This window comes from Pan paniscus, chromosome 12, assembly GCF_029289425.2.
Source record: "Pan paniscus chromosome 12, NHGRI_mPanPan1-v2.0_pri, whole genome shotgun sequence".
Lineage (NCBI taxonomy): Eukaryota > Metazoa > Chordata > Mammalia > Primates > Hominidae > Pan > Pan paniscus.
The window spans coordinates 87,196,312-87,210,986 of record NC_073261.2 but is presented as its reverse complement, the minus strand read 5'-3'; the positions used below and the strand labels follow the sequence as shown (position 1 = coordinate 87,210,986).

The window sequence follows — 14,675 nt, the reverse complement described above, 5'->3', positions numbered from 1 at the left end:
TTGACTTACCTATTGATTCAATCTGGAAATCAAAGGTGAGTTCTGATGATAATTTCCTGCTAGATTTTAATCTTCCTTGGAGATTTACTATTTTTATACAACCTAGAGGAAAAAAAGTCACTCAGAAACTAAGATAAAAGAAGTCTTATTAAAGTAAGACATTCATAAATTAAAACTTACAGTCCAAGCATACAAGGATGGTATCTCTCTCCAGTTGGGTTACATGAGTAACATTTGTCTGTGGGGTATCTACAACACAAACAAATTTTGGTAAACCTACAGAAACTGTGATACTTAAAGCATGGAAACATTGAAGAAAAAGAATTCTGAGGATAACAATACTTGAAATGGATATGTCTTCTGTAATACACATGTAGTGACTGAGCCAGGCTAGTGGGTTTAAATGCTGATGCAAGTGCTAAACAATGTAAGTGCTCAACAGAGCATATGCTGGCTGTTGTCAATACTACTGGCAATGCGGAACACATGGATACAGAATGCCGACTGCACTAGAAAACAAACATACTTAAAATATCCTATAATGCAACTTTTCTTCTTTTAAAAACCAAATTTTCTATTAGTGGGAGATTTGTAAATACATGTAGTTCTCAAACTATGGTTGCTGTATCAACACCATCGGCATCACCTGGGAATTTACAAAAATGAAAATTGTTTTTTTTTTTGAGCCTGCTGCTCAGGCCGAAATGCTGTGGTGTGATCATGGCTCCCTGCAGCCTTGAAATCCTGGCCTCAAGTGACCCTCCTGACTTAGCGTTCTGAGTAGCTGAGACCACAGGTGTACGCCACCATGCCTGGCTAATTAAAAAAAAAAAATTTAGAGATGGGGTCCTGCTATATCGCCTAGGCTGAGGTTTGTCTATATATGCCAAAACTATGGTCTTTGTGTCAACCTCATCAGCAACACTTGGGAATTCACGGAAATGAAAATTCTCAGGTCCTATCTAGACTATAAATGAACAGCTCCGGGGGTGGGGCTCAGAAATGTCACAAGTCTCCCAGTGATTCTGATGAATGCTCAAGTCTGGTAATTGCTGCTACATACTACATACTCAATGATCACTCTTACCAATACCCCTAGTAAAGTGATGGAATATGATCAAAAAGGTAACATCACCTCAGGGAGGCAGGGCAACTGGAGTTGTGTAAAATGCAAATTTTCAGGTATACACCACTTAAAAGTACATAAAATACTTAAAATTTCTGAGAGTTATGAAAATGTTAAGTACCCAAGTTTTGTTTTAAATGTTTCCTATGTTAATATACATTTCGTATTCATTTTCATATTAATGAACATAGTCAAAACAATTTGATGCATGTAAAATTCTCCAAAAAGGAAATGTGAAACATATAAAATGAAGAGTATTATCAAAATATTAAAAATATTTGAGTCTATATAAATTATTTCCCTTTTGTTTGAAGAAAAAAAGTGCTTTAATTGGCATTCAATTTGTAATATTAATTTAATTATTTCCAAGAAAGATTAATGCAAACATGACTTTACGGGTTTCCTATACACAGTGTCCTTCAAGAGACATTGTTATTTAAAATACATATCACCAAAATCAAATAACAACCCAGGTGTGTACCTCATTTTATAGTAAGAGGTGTGTTCATGCACAATTGTTTATTAATATATACCAAATATACATACCAATAATATACACAGGACTTTGAGGATCAGATCCTTATATTCATTTCTAAATAAAAAAACTGGTGTATGTGCTCTCAGTATCATGTTTTGGCAATGTTTGCTTGATTTAGTTGGTTAGTTAGAGACAGGATCTCATTCTGTCACCCAGGGTGGAGTACAATGGTACGAACATGGCTCACTGCACCCTTGACCTCCTGGGCTCAAGTAATCCTCCCATCTTGGCCTCCCTGGTAGGTGGGACTACAGGCATGCACCACCATGCCCAGCTAACTTACATGTAATTTTTTTAGAGACAGGGTCTTGCTACATTGCCCAGGCTGTTCTTGAACTCCTGGACTCAAGCGATCTTCTCACCTTGGCCTCCCAAAGTACTGGGATTACGGGCGTGACCCACCATGCCCTGCCAGCCAATGTTTTAAATGCGTCATATGAATTAGCTATTTTAAAGAGAGTAATCTTCCCTTCTGCCAGTTTAATAATAGTTATTGAAGACTGGCAGTATATGCAGTTTTTCCTTAGTAAGAGATACAGTAAACTTACTACTTATAAAACCAGTATGTGTATTACCCTTAATAATTCCATAAAAATTACAAACCTGATTCTGTAAACCACGAAGAGGTAGAATTTGGATTGACCGTCTCAAATCGAACCACTTGGTTGAAGTCTCTACCTCTACTGACACCAACACAAACTAAAGGGTACTCCTGTTCAGGAACTACCAGCATTTCAAACATTCTAAGTGGACATGGTATAGGAAAATCTATGTGCTAGAGAAAGAAACAAAAATACATTAAACCAAGGAAAATAAAAACCGAATAATTCTATGAGAATACTATAAAACAGCTTTCTACAATAAAGACTGCATCTTGTCACAGAAATTCAGGTAATGCAGAAAAATCTAAATTATGGACTCTCTTTTATAAAGATTTTAGGTTTACCACCGCAAAATATTTTAAAGTTATAATTACATGATTTTAGGACATTAAGGCTGGAAGGGAATTTATAAGTCACGTGTCCAACCCTCTCTTTTCAGAGTTGGAAACTGGGGCCCAGGAACTGGGTGACCAGCCCATGGTCCCCCGGCCTTTGTGGCAGAGTCTCCTGTCTCCCAATTTGATGCTTCTTCAGTTATACTCCTCTGCCTTCTTAATCAACTGAGCAAACATGGATGAGAGAAGTGAAATGCTAATTAGCAAGAGACACTCTTGTAAGATGTGAACAGAAAAAGTCATAAATTAAAAAAATTAGCTTCATATCTCAAGTGATTTTTATCAAATCAACTCAGTTATAATACAACCCATTTTAATTTTATATAAGTTTAAAATTTATATTGCTACAAAGAATAAATTCACATTCTGAAGGACTAAAAAAATAGATGGAAAACACTAACTTCATTAGTAATCAAGAAATAAAACCACAATGAGATAAATACTATACATACCCACCGAATGGCTAAAATTAAAAAGAATGACAGTGAATAAGCATCCCAGAGGAGTAAGCAAATGCTCATACAACACTGGTGGTGGGACATAGAGTGGCATAGCCAGACTAGTTAACTGCATTATTTATTAATGCTGGAAGTAGGCATTCCTTAGGACCTTGCAATAATACTCCTAGGTATACATTCTAAAGAACATGAGTACACATATACAAGAGACAAATGCAAAACAGATAAAATTACGGCACATTCACAAAATAAAAAATTATATATAGACAACTGAAAAATGAATAAACTATAGCTATGTCCAGCAACTATACAAATATAATGTTGCACAAAAAGCCAGACACAAATGAACATATACTTTATAATTCCACTTAAATACTGTTGAAAAATTAAATAAAATTAGTTCTAATGTTTAGGGATATGAGCTTAGATAGTAAAAAAAGAGAAAAAAAGTAAGAACTTTCTAGGTTTCCTTTGTAAAAAAGAGGCAGGGAGCTGACTAAAAGGGAGGATGACAAAGGGAATTCTAAAATTCTTCTTCACAAATTAAAAAAAAATACCACTCTCATGCATATTTTATTTAGTTCATTCTTATATATTTTATATTTTTGTTGCTTTTATAAACTGGCTGTGTTTTCACTGTATTTTCCAAATGGTTATTGCTAGCATTTTATGAAGCTACTGGATTTGATTTGTTTTCTTTTTAATCTGGCAACTCATAAATTCTAAAGAAAAGTAAAAGGTGCAACGGGGGATATCCTAACAGGTAGTTTTAAAGTGTTGGAAGACACAAAATGGTACTCATGGCTGGAACGTGAAGCTCTGTGTTCACCTGCTGTTCCCACAGTCCTTCTTTCCCTGTGGCTGCTGAAGTGCCTCCATTCCACGGGCACAGACACTTCATCAATATTCTCCAAACCTCTTCTCTAGGAGCTTTCCCATTACCTTGGGGCACATGCTTTTGATAAAATCTGTCATTTTTAATAAGGTACAGCAACTTAAATAATTCTCTTTGAAATAAAGAGCAACGAAGCAGAAAAAAAAACCAATGCTTCTGATTAAAGATGCATCTTTAAACTTTTACAGTTTAAACACAGAAACAATGCTTTAAAAAAAAACACAACAGATTTTGATTACTTCTACATTGCTTCCAATAATAACTAAGCAATTTGTATAAGTCATTAACAGAAAGGGATTCATGTCTAATAGTTTTAAATCCAGTTGCTATTGTCCTTGAGGGCAGCAAGTGTATCTAATATATTTTTGTCTCTCTAGTAAATAACACGGTGCCTTGCCTGCAATAGGTACATTATGTTTGCTGGAGAGATCTTTAATTTTTAACTTTTATTTATAATGAAAATGCAGTCCAGGCTGGGTGCGGTGGCTCAAACCTGTAATCCCAGCACTTTGGGAGTATGACGCGGGTGGATCACCTGAGGTCAGGAGTTCGAGACCAGCCTGGCCAAGATGGTGAAACCCCATCTCTACTAAAAATACAAAAATTAGCTGGGTGTCTGTAATCTCAGCTACTTGGGAGGCCGAGGCAGAGAACTGCTTGATCCTGGGAGGCGGAGGTTGCAGTGAGCTGAGATCATGCCACTGCACTCCAGCCTGGCCAACAGAACTAGACTCCATCTCAAAAAAAAAAAAAAGCAGCAGTCTAATGATGCAAAAACTGTCAGAAATGTCATTAGGAGGAAACAAGAATATAGAAAGCATAACAATGTTTTTGAATACATCTGATTAAGGGTTATAGTATAGAAGCATCATAAATACTGATAGAAATAATGTTAAATATGGAGACAAAATATACATATAGAAGTCTTGACGCAGAGAGACACGGAAAGCAAAGCTAGGTTAAGATTAAGGAAGGTAGGCAAACATTATAGCTCAGAGAGTTTAAGAAAAGGGAGAAGAGTGATTAAAATCTTGAGGGAGACCTGCAAGTAGTATTGTACTACAGGTTCACTATCTCAGAATGCTGGTAACAGGCCTCATTAGAGCCAGGCCAAGCACCCTGGTACCATCTACCCGGAAAAGAGAAGCCATGGATGGGTAATTTTTAAGCGTCCTATGTCTTCAAAGTATATATTCCCTCCTGCATGCTCTTGACATGGACAATTCCTCTAACAGAGAAAAGCATCTTTCATTATATATCAGCATAAATGGTTTACCATATTAGATAACATATAAAATTCATTCATACCAGGTTAATCAGTATATCAGTATACAAGAATAACTGATATGATGAAACATTTTCACTTTGATAGAGGTTAGGAATGAAAATAATAGGAAGGACATATTTAAAATAGCCTGAAGAAAGAAAGGAAAAAGATAGGAAAGGAAGAGGTTGCTGAAAAATCAAACTGTGTAGACTTTACCATTCCATCTTGGATAGAGCATTCTTTTGTCAAATAAACAAGAACAAAGAGGAGCTGAGAACAAAACAATTTTTGCCACAAATGGGCTGTATTCAGTAGTTCTGCTTTAGACAACTTATAAGGCTATTTTCCCCTGAGCTTTCAGTTTAAATAATTTTTGTTTCAGTGCATTTACCTGTGAAATTAATACTTCAATAGGTTTCAAATTCTTGAAACTATATTTTCATCGGTTTAGCCCTAGTGAATCTTGAGGTTAAAACTGATATGAAAACGAAAACTAGATTTCTTAGTCACTTACAGGATTTTAAACAACAGGGAGTCAATACTTTAAACATCTTAATACTATAAAATTTAGGAAGAACCCCACTCCAGCTATATTCCGACTCTAATTTCTACTGAGATCAAATGCACATGAAATAAGACCACTCAGTCCATATATAATAGCATGGAAAATGACTTTTAAAATTCATTTGGTATTTCCTTGATGTAATTAACTGAGCCTGTACTTCACACATTTTAAAAGTTAGTTTTTCCTTAAATGTAAGTTACAGATGAGTAACAGTAAATATTTTAAAAATTATTCATTAATTAAATGATTCTATAAAAAAAATCTGTGGAAAGGCCTAGGTAAATTAATGGGTGTGTATATAACTAAAAACAACTTGTTTCCCCGTCATTATGGTTATCCCTAGTTCTCCTAGGCCAAACTGCAACCTGTATGTTGTTTTCAGCTGTGATGGAGGTCAACCAGAGAGTATATTCAAAATACTTCACTGATCTTTTAGTACTTCCTGTTTCTGCCATCAGGCTCTGTATGTGAGACACTATTTCCAGCTCCCCACCGCCATACCCTTGAATTATTTCTCTAGTCTCTTATAAAACTTTTACTAGGCCAATTAAGTTGCTTACAACTGGGCAGATTTTTACAACCCTGCCACATTATCTAAAATCATTAAATTAACTTGAAAATTAACTGAAAAAAATGTTTCTTTAAAGAACAGTAAGGTTGACAAGCTTTTATAGTAAGAATAAGATAGTTTGACTTTTATGCTTACCTTAATTAACATAAATTTCTGCATTGGTTCAACCCATTCTAATAGAACAATGCTAGTCTGAAGTGCTCCACATAGGTATTTATGGCCCGTGTAAGGATTTCTTACTGTCAAAGCAAAAATATAAATGAGTTCTCTTATAAAACAAAGTCATTATGACAATAATTGCATGCTCAAAAAAACAAACAAAACTAAACAAACTAAACATAAAACAAAATCAAAAGCTGGTTGCCAGTTCAGTTTCTTTTTTTTTTTTTTTTTTTTTGAGACGGAGTCTCACTCAGTCGCCCAGGCTGGAGTGCAGTGGCGCGATCTCGGCTCACTGCAAGCTCCGCCTCCCGGGTTCACGCCATTCTCATGCCTCAGCCTCCCGAGTAGCTGGGACTACAGGCGCCCGCTACCACGCCCGGCTAATTTTTTGTATTTTTAGTAGAGACGGGGTTTCACCGTGTTAGCCAGGATGGTCTCGATCTCCTGACCTTGTGATCCGCCCGCCTCGGCCTCCCAAAGTGCTGGGATTACAGGCGTGAGCCACCGCGCCCGGCCACCAGTTCAGTTTCTTAATTAGAGGGCTGGGTGAAAAAAATACTGTTTCAGGTAATAGCAGGAAATGCCCTCTTAACTTGCAGGATTTTTATTTGTATGCACAAATGAAACTGCTGGTTATAATGAGGCTGTGGGGTAAGAGGAAGGACTTTTCGTCTTATGATGGTAGGAAAATTACCTGAGGTGGCAACATTCTGATAAAAGGGTCAAAGTAAATTTGGGAAGAAGTTGTCAGACTCCTAAGATACAACACATTCAGGTGGTTCACAAGGTGCTTTTGGTGGTAATGTTCAGAGGCAATAATGTTTTGTTACTGAAAATAAAACACTTGTCTATCTTCCCCCTTTTGATTAAATTCTTATGGTCACTAGAAAACATCACAGATATTAATCGAACCTTAAAATACTGGTTTACAAATAATAAAATTGAATTACCTCAGATTTTGAAATTTTCTTCTGGTTATAAACCAGAAGAAGTAAAGTAAATATATGTGAAGTAAATATATTTGGAATAAAGATAAAAAAACTGAACTGTGAAAAGGGGAAAAGCAGTAAAGTTCACACACTTCAAATAGATTTGAAATATTTAAGTGGCAGAGGAGGAGAACAGCAAAACTGTCCCGCCAAAGAAAACAGAGAGGTCTATATAGGAAATTCTTTCCTATAATTAACTTTTCCTAAAAACCTGCCCCTTTGTCCTCAGGTAGAGTCAAGTCAATTTGCTGCAGTTCTAACAGAGACTCAACCACCATGTCTAAACCCAACCTTGTCATCCTCTTTTGCTCTAAACCAGCTGTTCTCGCTTCCTGTTAACCCTTGCCCTTCTGCCAGTCTTTTGGGTTTGAGGCCTCAGTCATCTCTGACATCTTTTCCCTTCACACCCAGACACTCCTTCCCTGCTATTTGCACTGCTACTGCTCTAGCACAAGACTTCCTTCCTTACTTGTTGCACAGTAATAAGTACATGCTCACACAAGGCCAATGGCTCACACTCATCTGCCACTCTCCTTTCTATAATCTGTATCCAGCTAAGCGAATAGTCAGCATTTATTATGTAACCTTTATGATTTTTTTTTTGCCTCCACATGTTATGTCATTTCTTCTGTTTGAAATGGCTCTCCATCTATTCAGTTCAAATCTGAATCTGCCTTATTTTGAGGCCTGGCCCAAATGCCACCTTCTTCAGTGAGCCTATGTTTAGAGTCCTTTCCACACTATACTTTGTGGTATAATGACTCATGTGTTTATCGTCCCTTTTATAATAATAGTAACTTAAGGGAAAGAAATCATTTTTTGCTCTGGCTACATGCAAATAGAACAACTAATTGCTATAGGGGTGGGGGAGGAATTTAGGTGAGAGGAAAGTGAACATAAAAATACATGCTGAAGGAATAAATGCCATCTCACAAGCCATTGCTAAGCAGAATGGTGAATGGTACGTAACAGGACCCTTGGAAAACAGGGTGTGATAAAATGTGGTAAAAAAAAAAAAAAAGTCATACAACTTTCTCCATTTACCTAGGCAATAAATTATTTGTTTAGCAAATAATTTTTTTGCTAATAAACATTTATTTGCAAATAAATTATTTGCAAGGTACTATGTATTAGGCTTAGTCTACACAGAGACGAAACAGCCAAGAAATTTGTTCTACTTAAGCAGGAAAAATAAAGTATTGCTGGCAGAATGCCCTGGGGTAGTACTGTTTTATGCCAGATTTTAGGAGGAGTCTCAGAGAGCTATATGCTATCGGACAGTTTACTTACCAACACAACACTTCTGGCACCATTTGGTTTCAGGGATTTTTGCTGATACAGAAAATTTCCTAAATGTAAATAAAAGTGAGTACATAATATATGTAGGCAAACTTAGTATATGAAAAAGCTACTGTTATAGATCAGTGCAGAAAGGATGAGTTCAAAACTGGTGCTGACATACTAGGTCATCTATTAAAATTAGAATAAAAAGGCCGGGTGCCATGGCACGTTGCCTGTAATCCCAGCACTTTGGGAGGCCGAGGTGGGCTGATCACGAGGTCAAGAGTTCGAGACCAGCCTGGCCAACATAATAAAACCCCGTCTCTACTAAAAATACAAAAAAATTAGCCAGGCATGGTGGTGCATGCCTGTAATCCCAGCTACTCAGGAGGCTGAGGCAGGAGAATCGCTTGAACCCAGGAGGTGGAGGATGTGGTGAGCCGAGAGCACACCATTGCACTCCAGCCTGGGCAACAACAGCAAAACTCGGTCTCAAAAAAAAAAAAAAAAAAAAAATTAAATAAATTGGATCCCCTTCTCATGGCCCCCAATCAGTTCCAAATGGGTTAAGGGTTTAAATATGAAAACAAACTATAGAAGTCTATAGAAATATATGACCTTGGGATTTAAGAAATACAAAAACAACAAATCATACAGGAAAATGCTGTTACATTTTAATCGGCTTTTTTGCCCCCACTGATTCAACCCTAGCACCTCAAACTACAGGTGGCAGTCAATTACTGAATTAGTAACTTTGGTTTACCAAAAGATATCACTGAGAAAATGAAAAGCCAAAAACTGGAGAGAGCTATTTTTAGTACATGTAATACATTTACATGTACTGTAAAAAGCTGTTTTATTAAAAAAATTTGTGAAGAATTTCTTTTTTAGAAATCTTTGTTTCTCTACTCAGGAAAAGTGGGATACAGATGTTCTGCAAAGGTGCTATAGGGGTTTTGCAAACATCTGACTCGAATTTAATAGATAAAAATCAATTCTGAATTTTTTTTAAAACTACAATTTAAAAACTACACATACACTCAAATGTCTTTTAAAATGTAATATAATAAAGGCTGTTGGTGCATCAAATTGTAAAAACCTCAAATTAAACCCATTTCTGTACATACTTTTTATTATTAAATTTTATTTTATTTTTTGGACAAGGTCTCACTCTGTCGCCCAGGCTGGAGTGCAAGGGTGTGATCTTGGCTCACTGCAACCTCCGCCTCCCAGGTTCAAGCAATCCTCCTGTCTCAGAATGCCGAATAGCTGGGACTACAGGTGCCTGCCATCACGCTCAGCTAATTTTTGTATTTTTAGTAGAGACGGGGTTGTGCCACTTTGCCCAAGCTGGTCTCAGACTCCTGAGCTCAGGTGATCCGTCCGCCTCGGACTCCCAAAGTGCTGGGATTACAGGTGTGAGCCACTGTGCCCGGCTAAAGATTTTTTCTTTTTTTTTTTTTGAGACAAAGTCTCGCTCTGCCGCCCAAGCTGGAATGCAGTGGCTTGACCTCAGTTCACTGCAACCTCTGCCTCCCAGGTTCAAGTGATTCTCCTGCCTCAGCTTCTCAAATAGCTGTGATTACAGGCATCAGCCACCACACCCAACTAATTTTTGTACTTTTAGTACAGATGGGGTTTCGACATGTTGGCCAGGTTGGTCTCGAACTCCTGACCTCAAGTGATCCACCGTGCCTGACTTCTACAAACATCTAAACTCTTTTTTTTTTTTTTAAATAATTTTTATAAGAAAGAGACAGATTTCACCATGTTGCCCAGGCTGGTCTCAAATTCCTGAGGCTCAAGTAATCTGCCAAAAGTGCAGCCTCCTTAAGTGCTGGGATTACAGGCATGAGCCACTTAAACTTAAATGTGTAAATTTGCCAAAGATTAGATAGACGCCAGTGCTCTGTACAAGTCTTTTTTTTTTTTAGAGTTGTACAATTTTATATAAAATTGTACAGCACATGTGTGATGTTCAGTGCAATTCCGAACAAGCTCAGAACAATTTTCCTGATGGATGTTCTTGTAACCACACAATTGGCAACTGAATGATAAGCATAAATATAATATTAAAAAATATAATATTGTAGTACTGTAATTTTAACCCTTAATACATTTTATATAGTGACCTATTTATGAAAAGCTATAATTTTAGCTTCATTTACTGAGTCCTTACTATGTGCCATGCATTTTAGACATCTGTGTCATTCAGTCCCTCCAATAAAGAGGTAGGTTACAGCATAGAAATCTGAAGCTTAGATTTTTGCTCAGGTCTTTTTTTTTTTTTTTTTTTTGGAGACAGGGTCTCACTCTGTTGCCCAGGATGGAGTGCAGTGGCTCAATCTTGGGTCACTGCAACCTCTGCCTCTTGGGTTCAGGCAATTCTCCTGCCTCAGCCTCCCAGGTAGCTGGAACTACAGGCTGTATCAATTTAAATGAACATTATTCAGAGTGTGCAAGGTAAGCTGTCAAAAACTGTTACCTCTTTTTAAGTACTTGTCTTTGTGAATCAAAACGTTTTTCACACTGTGACAGCTAAACAATGACACAGAATTTATTCAGATGTTGAAACACTGAACGACTACAATGGCAATCTAGAATATTCTGATTACGATTTTCTGGTTAAAACACCTCATTGTACCCTTGACTAACTTCACATTAGGAAAAGTTTTACATTATAACTTACAATTATAAAAATGCCCCTTTCATATACATTGGAGTTTAATGCAGCTTAAAATAAAACAAAACAAAAACTCCCCACACTCTTAACGAATCTGCTTTGAACCAAAGCGCTTTTTAGAGTTAAAAAAAATCTGAACCAAGCTCCTGACAGATTTCGGCTGGCAAAAAGTTTAATGCTCCTGTCCACACTTGTGAACTTGTCTCCTAGCTCCCAAAGCTAACTTAGGGGTTAAAACACTGAACTAGTCAAAACCCAGGAGGATTAACTGCCAAGTTCTGAAAGACCATAGGGATGACTACTACACAAACAGAAATCAACTGTTAAGTATGGCTGTGAATTAAGGATTTCAAAAACTTTTCAAAATAAGAGTTGTGGGCAGTATACTGAAATGTTTCAAAAATTTAGTTAATGTTCTATAGTGACCTACAGACTTGCCTTAATTTTAGTCATGATTTTATGAAACACAATACAACTTATTTTACCAGCACCCAATTAACTGGAATTCTAAATTAACTGTCTGAATGTATTTAACATAGGATATTTTAGAGTACACTACAAGGCAGAGTTCAATTTATCATGCCCAATAATGATGACAAAAGGTCTATTTCTTGAGAGCTTACTAGGTGCTGTGGTAGGTATTTACATACACGATTTATCATTTTCAAAACAACTCTGCCAGATGAGTATATAGGTTCCAGTTACAGCTGAATACACGTGGAGAGGCTGTATAATTTATCCAAGGTCCCATACCTAGTAAGTAAATGATACAACTGTACTTGAATTCCAAAGCTTAGGCTTTACTAAAAATGGATTACAATATGGTACAATGAGTACCTATCTTCAGAATGAGAACCATGAGGCTCTTTATCATCAGATTAAGAATAAGACACTCAGTAGAGGTTTAAGTTGTGCTCACTGTATGGCAGAAGAAATGGTATGAATGCACATATATAAAATATTATGATGCTAAAAGGGTTTTTAGGTTTCCTGCCAATAAGTGAGAGAATTAAAAGATTTTACAGTAATTACTAGATAATGAAACTGAAGAAAGTGGGAAGGACATATTCGTGGCTGTTACTATTAAAAAAACTAAAGATTGACTATAATAAAATTCCTGAAATAATAACCTGGAGGTGAAATACCCTTAGAGCTGAACACATGGGGAAAGGTTGTATAATTTATCCAAGGTCCCATATCTAGTAAGTGAATGATCCAGGATTTAAATTCAACTTTACTTGAATTCCAAAGCTTATGCTTTATTAAAAATGAATTATAATATGGTACAATAAGTACCTATATTCAGCGTAGGTAAAATCATACCATATGGAAACTCCTTAAAGGAAGAGACTATATCTTATTCAATTTTGTCTCATTTATACATGGGACATTTCATACACATTTGGTGTATTCAGTAAAATCTGGAAGAAACGAACACAGCTAAAAGCAAATAAGCTAAAAAGGTCTCTATTGAGAACAGCAGATTCTCAAGGTACTCGAAAATTAAGGTTTTATGTTAGTTGCTTTACAACAAATATTATAAAAAAGAATAGGCATATTATACAGTTTTTGTAAAACACAATTTATACCAGAGCTAGAAAATCTTTCAGTCAATAAAGAGGTCCAATATTATATTAAATAACAAAAGAACAGAGCATAATAACAAATTACTGAAAGTAGAAAGGCAAAACCACTCAACTTCAAACTAATTATCTTCTAATGCAAAACACTGAGACACGGTCTTGCCTTGTTAGCCAGGCTGGAGTGTAGTGGCACGATCATAGCTCACTGCAGTCTCAAACCTCCAGGGCTCCACTGATCCTCCCACTTCAGCCTCCTGAGTAGCTGGAACCACAGGCTCGAGCCACCATGCCTGGCTATTTTTTAAAAAATATTTTTTGTAGAGATGAGGTCTTGCTATGTTGCTCAGGCTGGTCTTGAACTCCTAGCCTCAAGCCATTTTCCTGCCTCAGCCTCTCGAAGTATTGGGATTACAGGCGTGAGCCACCATGCCAGGTTGCAAAAACACTTTTCAATAAATCATTTTGATTTTCTAGGTATAGAAACTTTGAGAAAAATTTTATAAAGTTAACACATATGTCAAAAGCAAAGGCACTAAATGCAATGTAAAATTATGGCAAAGTACAAGAAAAAAACTAGTTTTAAACTTGCAGAAAAAGAATAAAAAATTCAGAGAGAAAATGTCTGATATAATTTGAAAGTACAAAGTAGAAAAATTTTAGAACAAGAGTGTGATCACTAAGCACTTGTTAATGTATATTACTTATTATTTTTTCATCATGATTTTTATTAACCCAAACTGAGTGCTCTTTCACTTTCTGTAGCATAAATATTTATGAGAATGAACTGTTAATATCATATTGCCTCTAAGGATGTACCCTTACCTTGGCAGTATTCTGTCAGGGAGTTTGTGTGCTGGAATAGCAACAGGTAACTTTTGCATTTGTCTTGCATAATCAAAAAGCCCTGGTAAATTATGGGAATAAAGCTGAGAAGCTTTACCTATAAAGAAAAACAGATATGACATAAAAGCTAATAATAAATAGTAACAATTGTAAGGTATTTAAAAACTAAAATACTTACCAGATATTGATAGCAAGCAATTGTTCATTACATACAACCATGTACACCTTCGAGGGAATAGCTGATTAAAAAAAGGCACAAAGTTTACAAAGAATAATACATAATGGCAATGTAAATCTGTACACAGTAATCACGTAAGCTGTATTATCTATAGGTCAGTTCTTTAAAAGTAAGTTATTTTTAACATAAATTAACTTTATCAAGGATTCAAACCAAGATGATATATATACATACATATTTATGTGAGAGAAAAAATAAATTAGGCTAAATTTTAGCCTAAACACGATATGATCAGCTCAAGTCTCCCTTATGATTAAGGGCTATGTAACCCCAAACTATGCAGGGAATAAGAACATTTTCAAACAACATCTATTCCTTTATTTTGGTTCTGGGGTTGAATAAGATTCTCCTGTCTACTCCTCCCAAAATAGACGTATCTAGGCATAATATGCATTCTAGGGTGTATGATACAGGAAAAAGCATCATGGTGTAGTGGAACACAGGATACAGAAACACTAGGTATGGAGGGAAAAAAAAGG

General features: G+C 36.2%; 1 protein-coding gene across 6 annotated transcripts in view; it reads right to left on the bottom strand.

The window, feature by feature from the left end:
* MAP4K3 (mitogen-activated protein kinase kinase kinase kinase 3) overlaps positions 1-14,675 on the bottom strand; it is a 188,011-nt gene that overhangs the window by 9,066 nt on the left and 164,270 nt on the right. For all 6 annotated transcript variants that reach the window (XR_004669789.3, XM_034952985.3, XM_034952986.3 and 3 more), the window contains 7 exons: positions 14,137-14,197; positions 13,938-14,055; positions 8,859-8,917; positions 6,553-6,656; positions 2,268-2,439; positions 181-249; positions 10-102 (listed from right to left, as the gene is read on the bottom strand). Coding sequence is in view for 5 of the 6 variants with exons in the window: in XM_034952985.3 (XP_034808876.2) it covers positions 10-102; positions 181-249; positions 2,268-2,439; positions 6,553-6,656; positions 8,859-8,917; positions 13,938-14,055; positions 14,137-14,197 (676 nt within the window). In the remaining variant the exon portion in view is untranslated. The remainder of the gene's footprint in view (positions 1-9; positions 103-180; positions 250-2,267; positions 2,440-6,552; positions 6,657-8,858; positions 8,918-13,937; positions 14,056-14,136; positions 14,198-14,675) is intronic.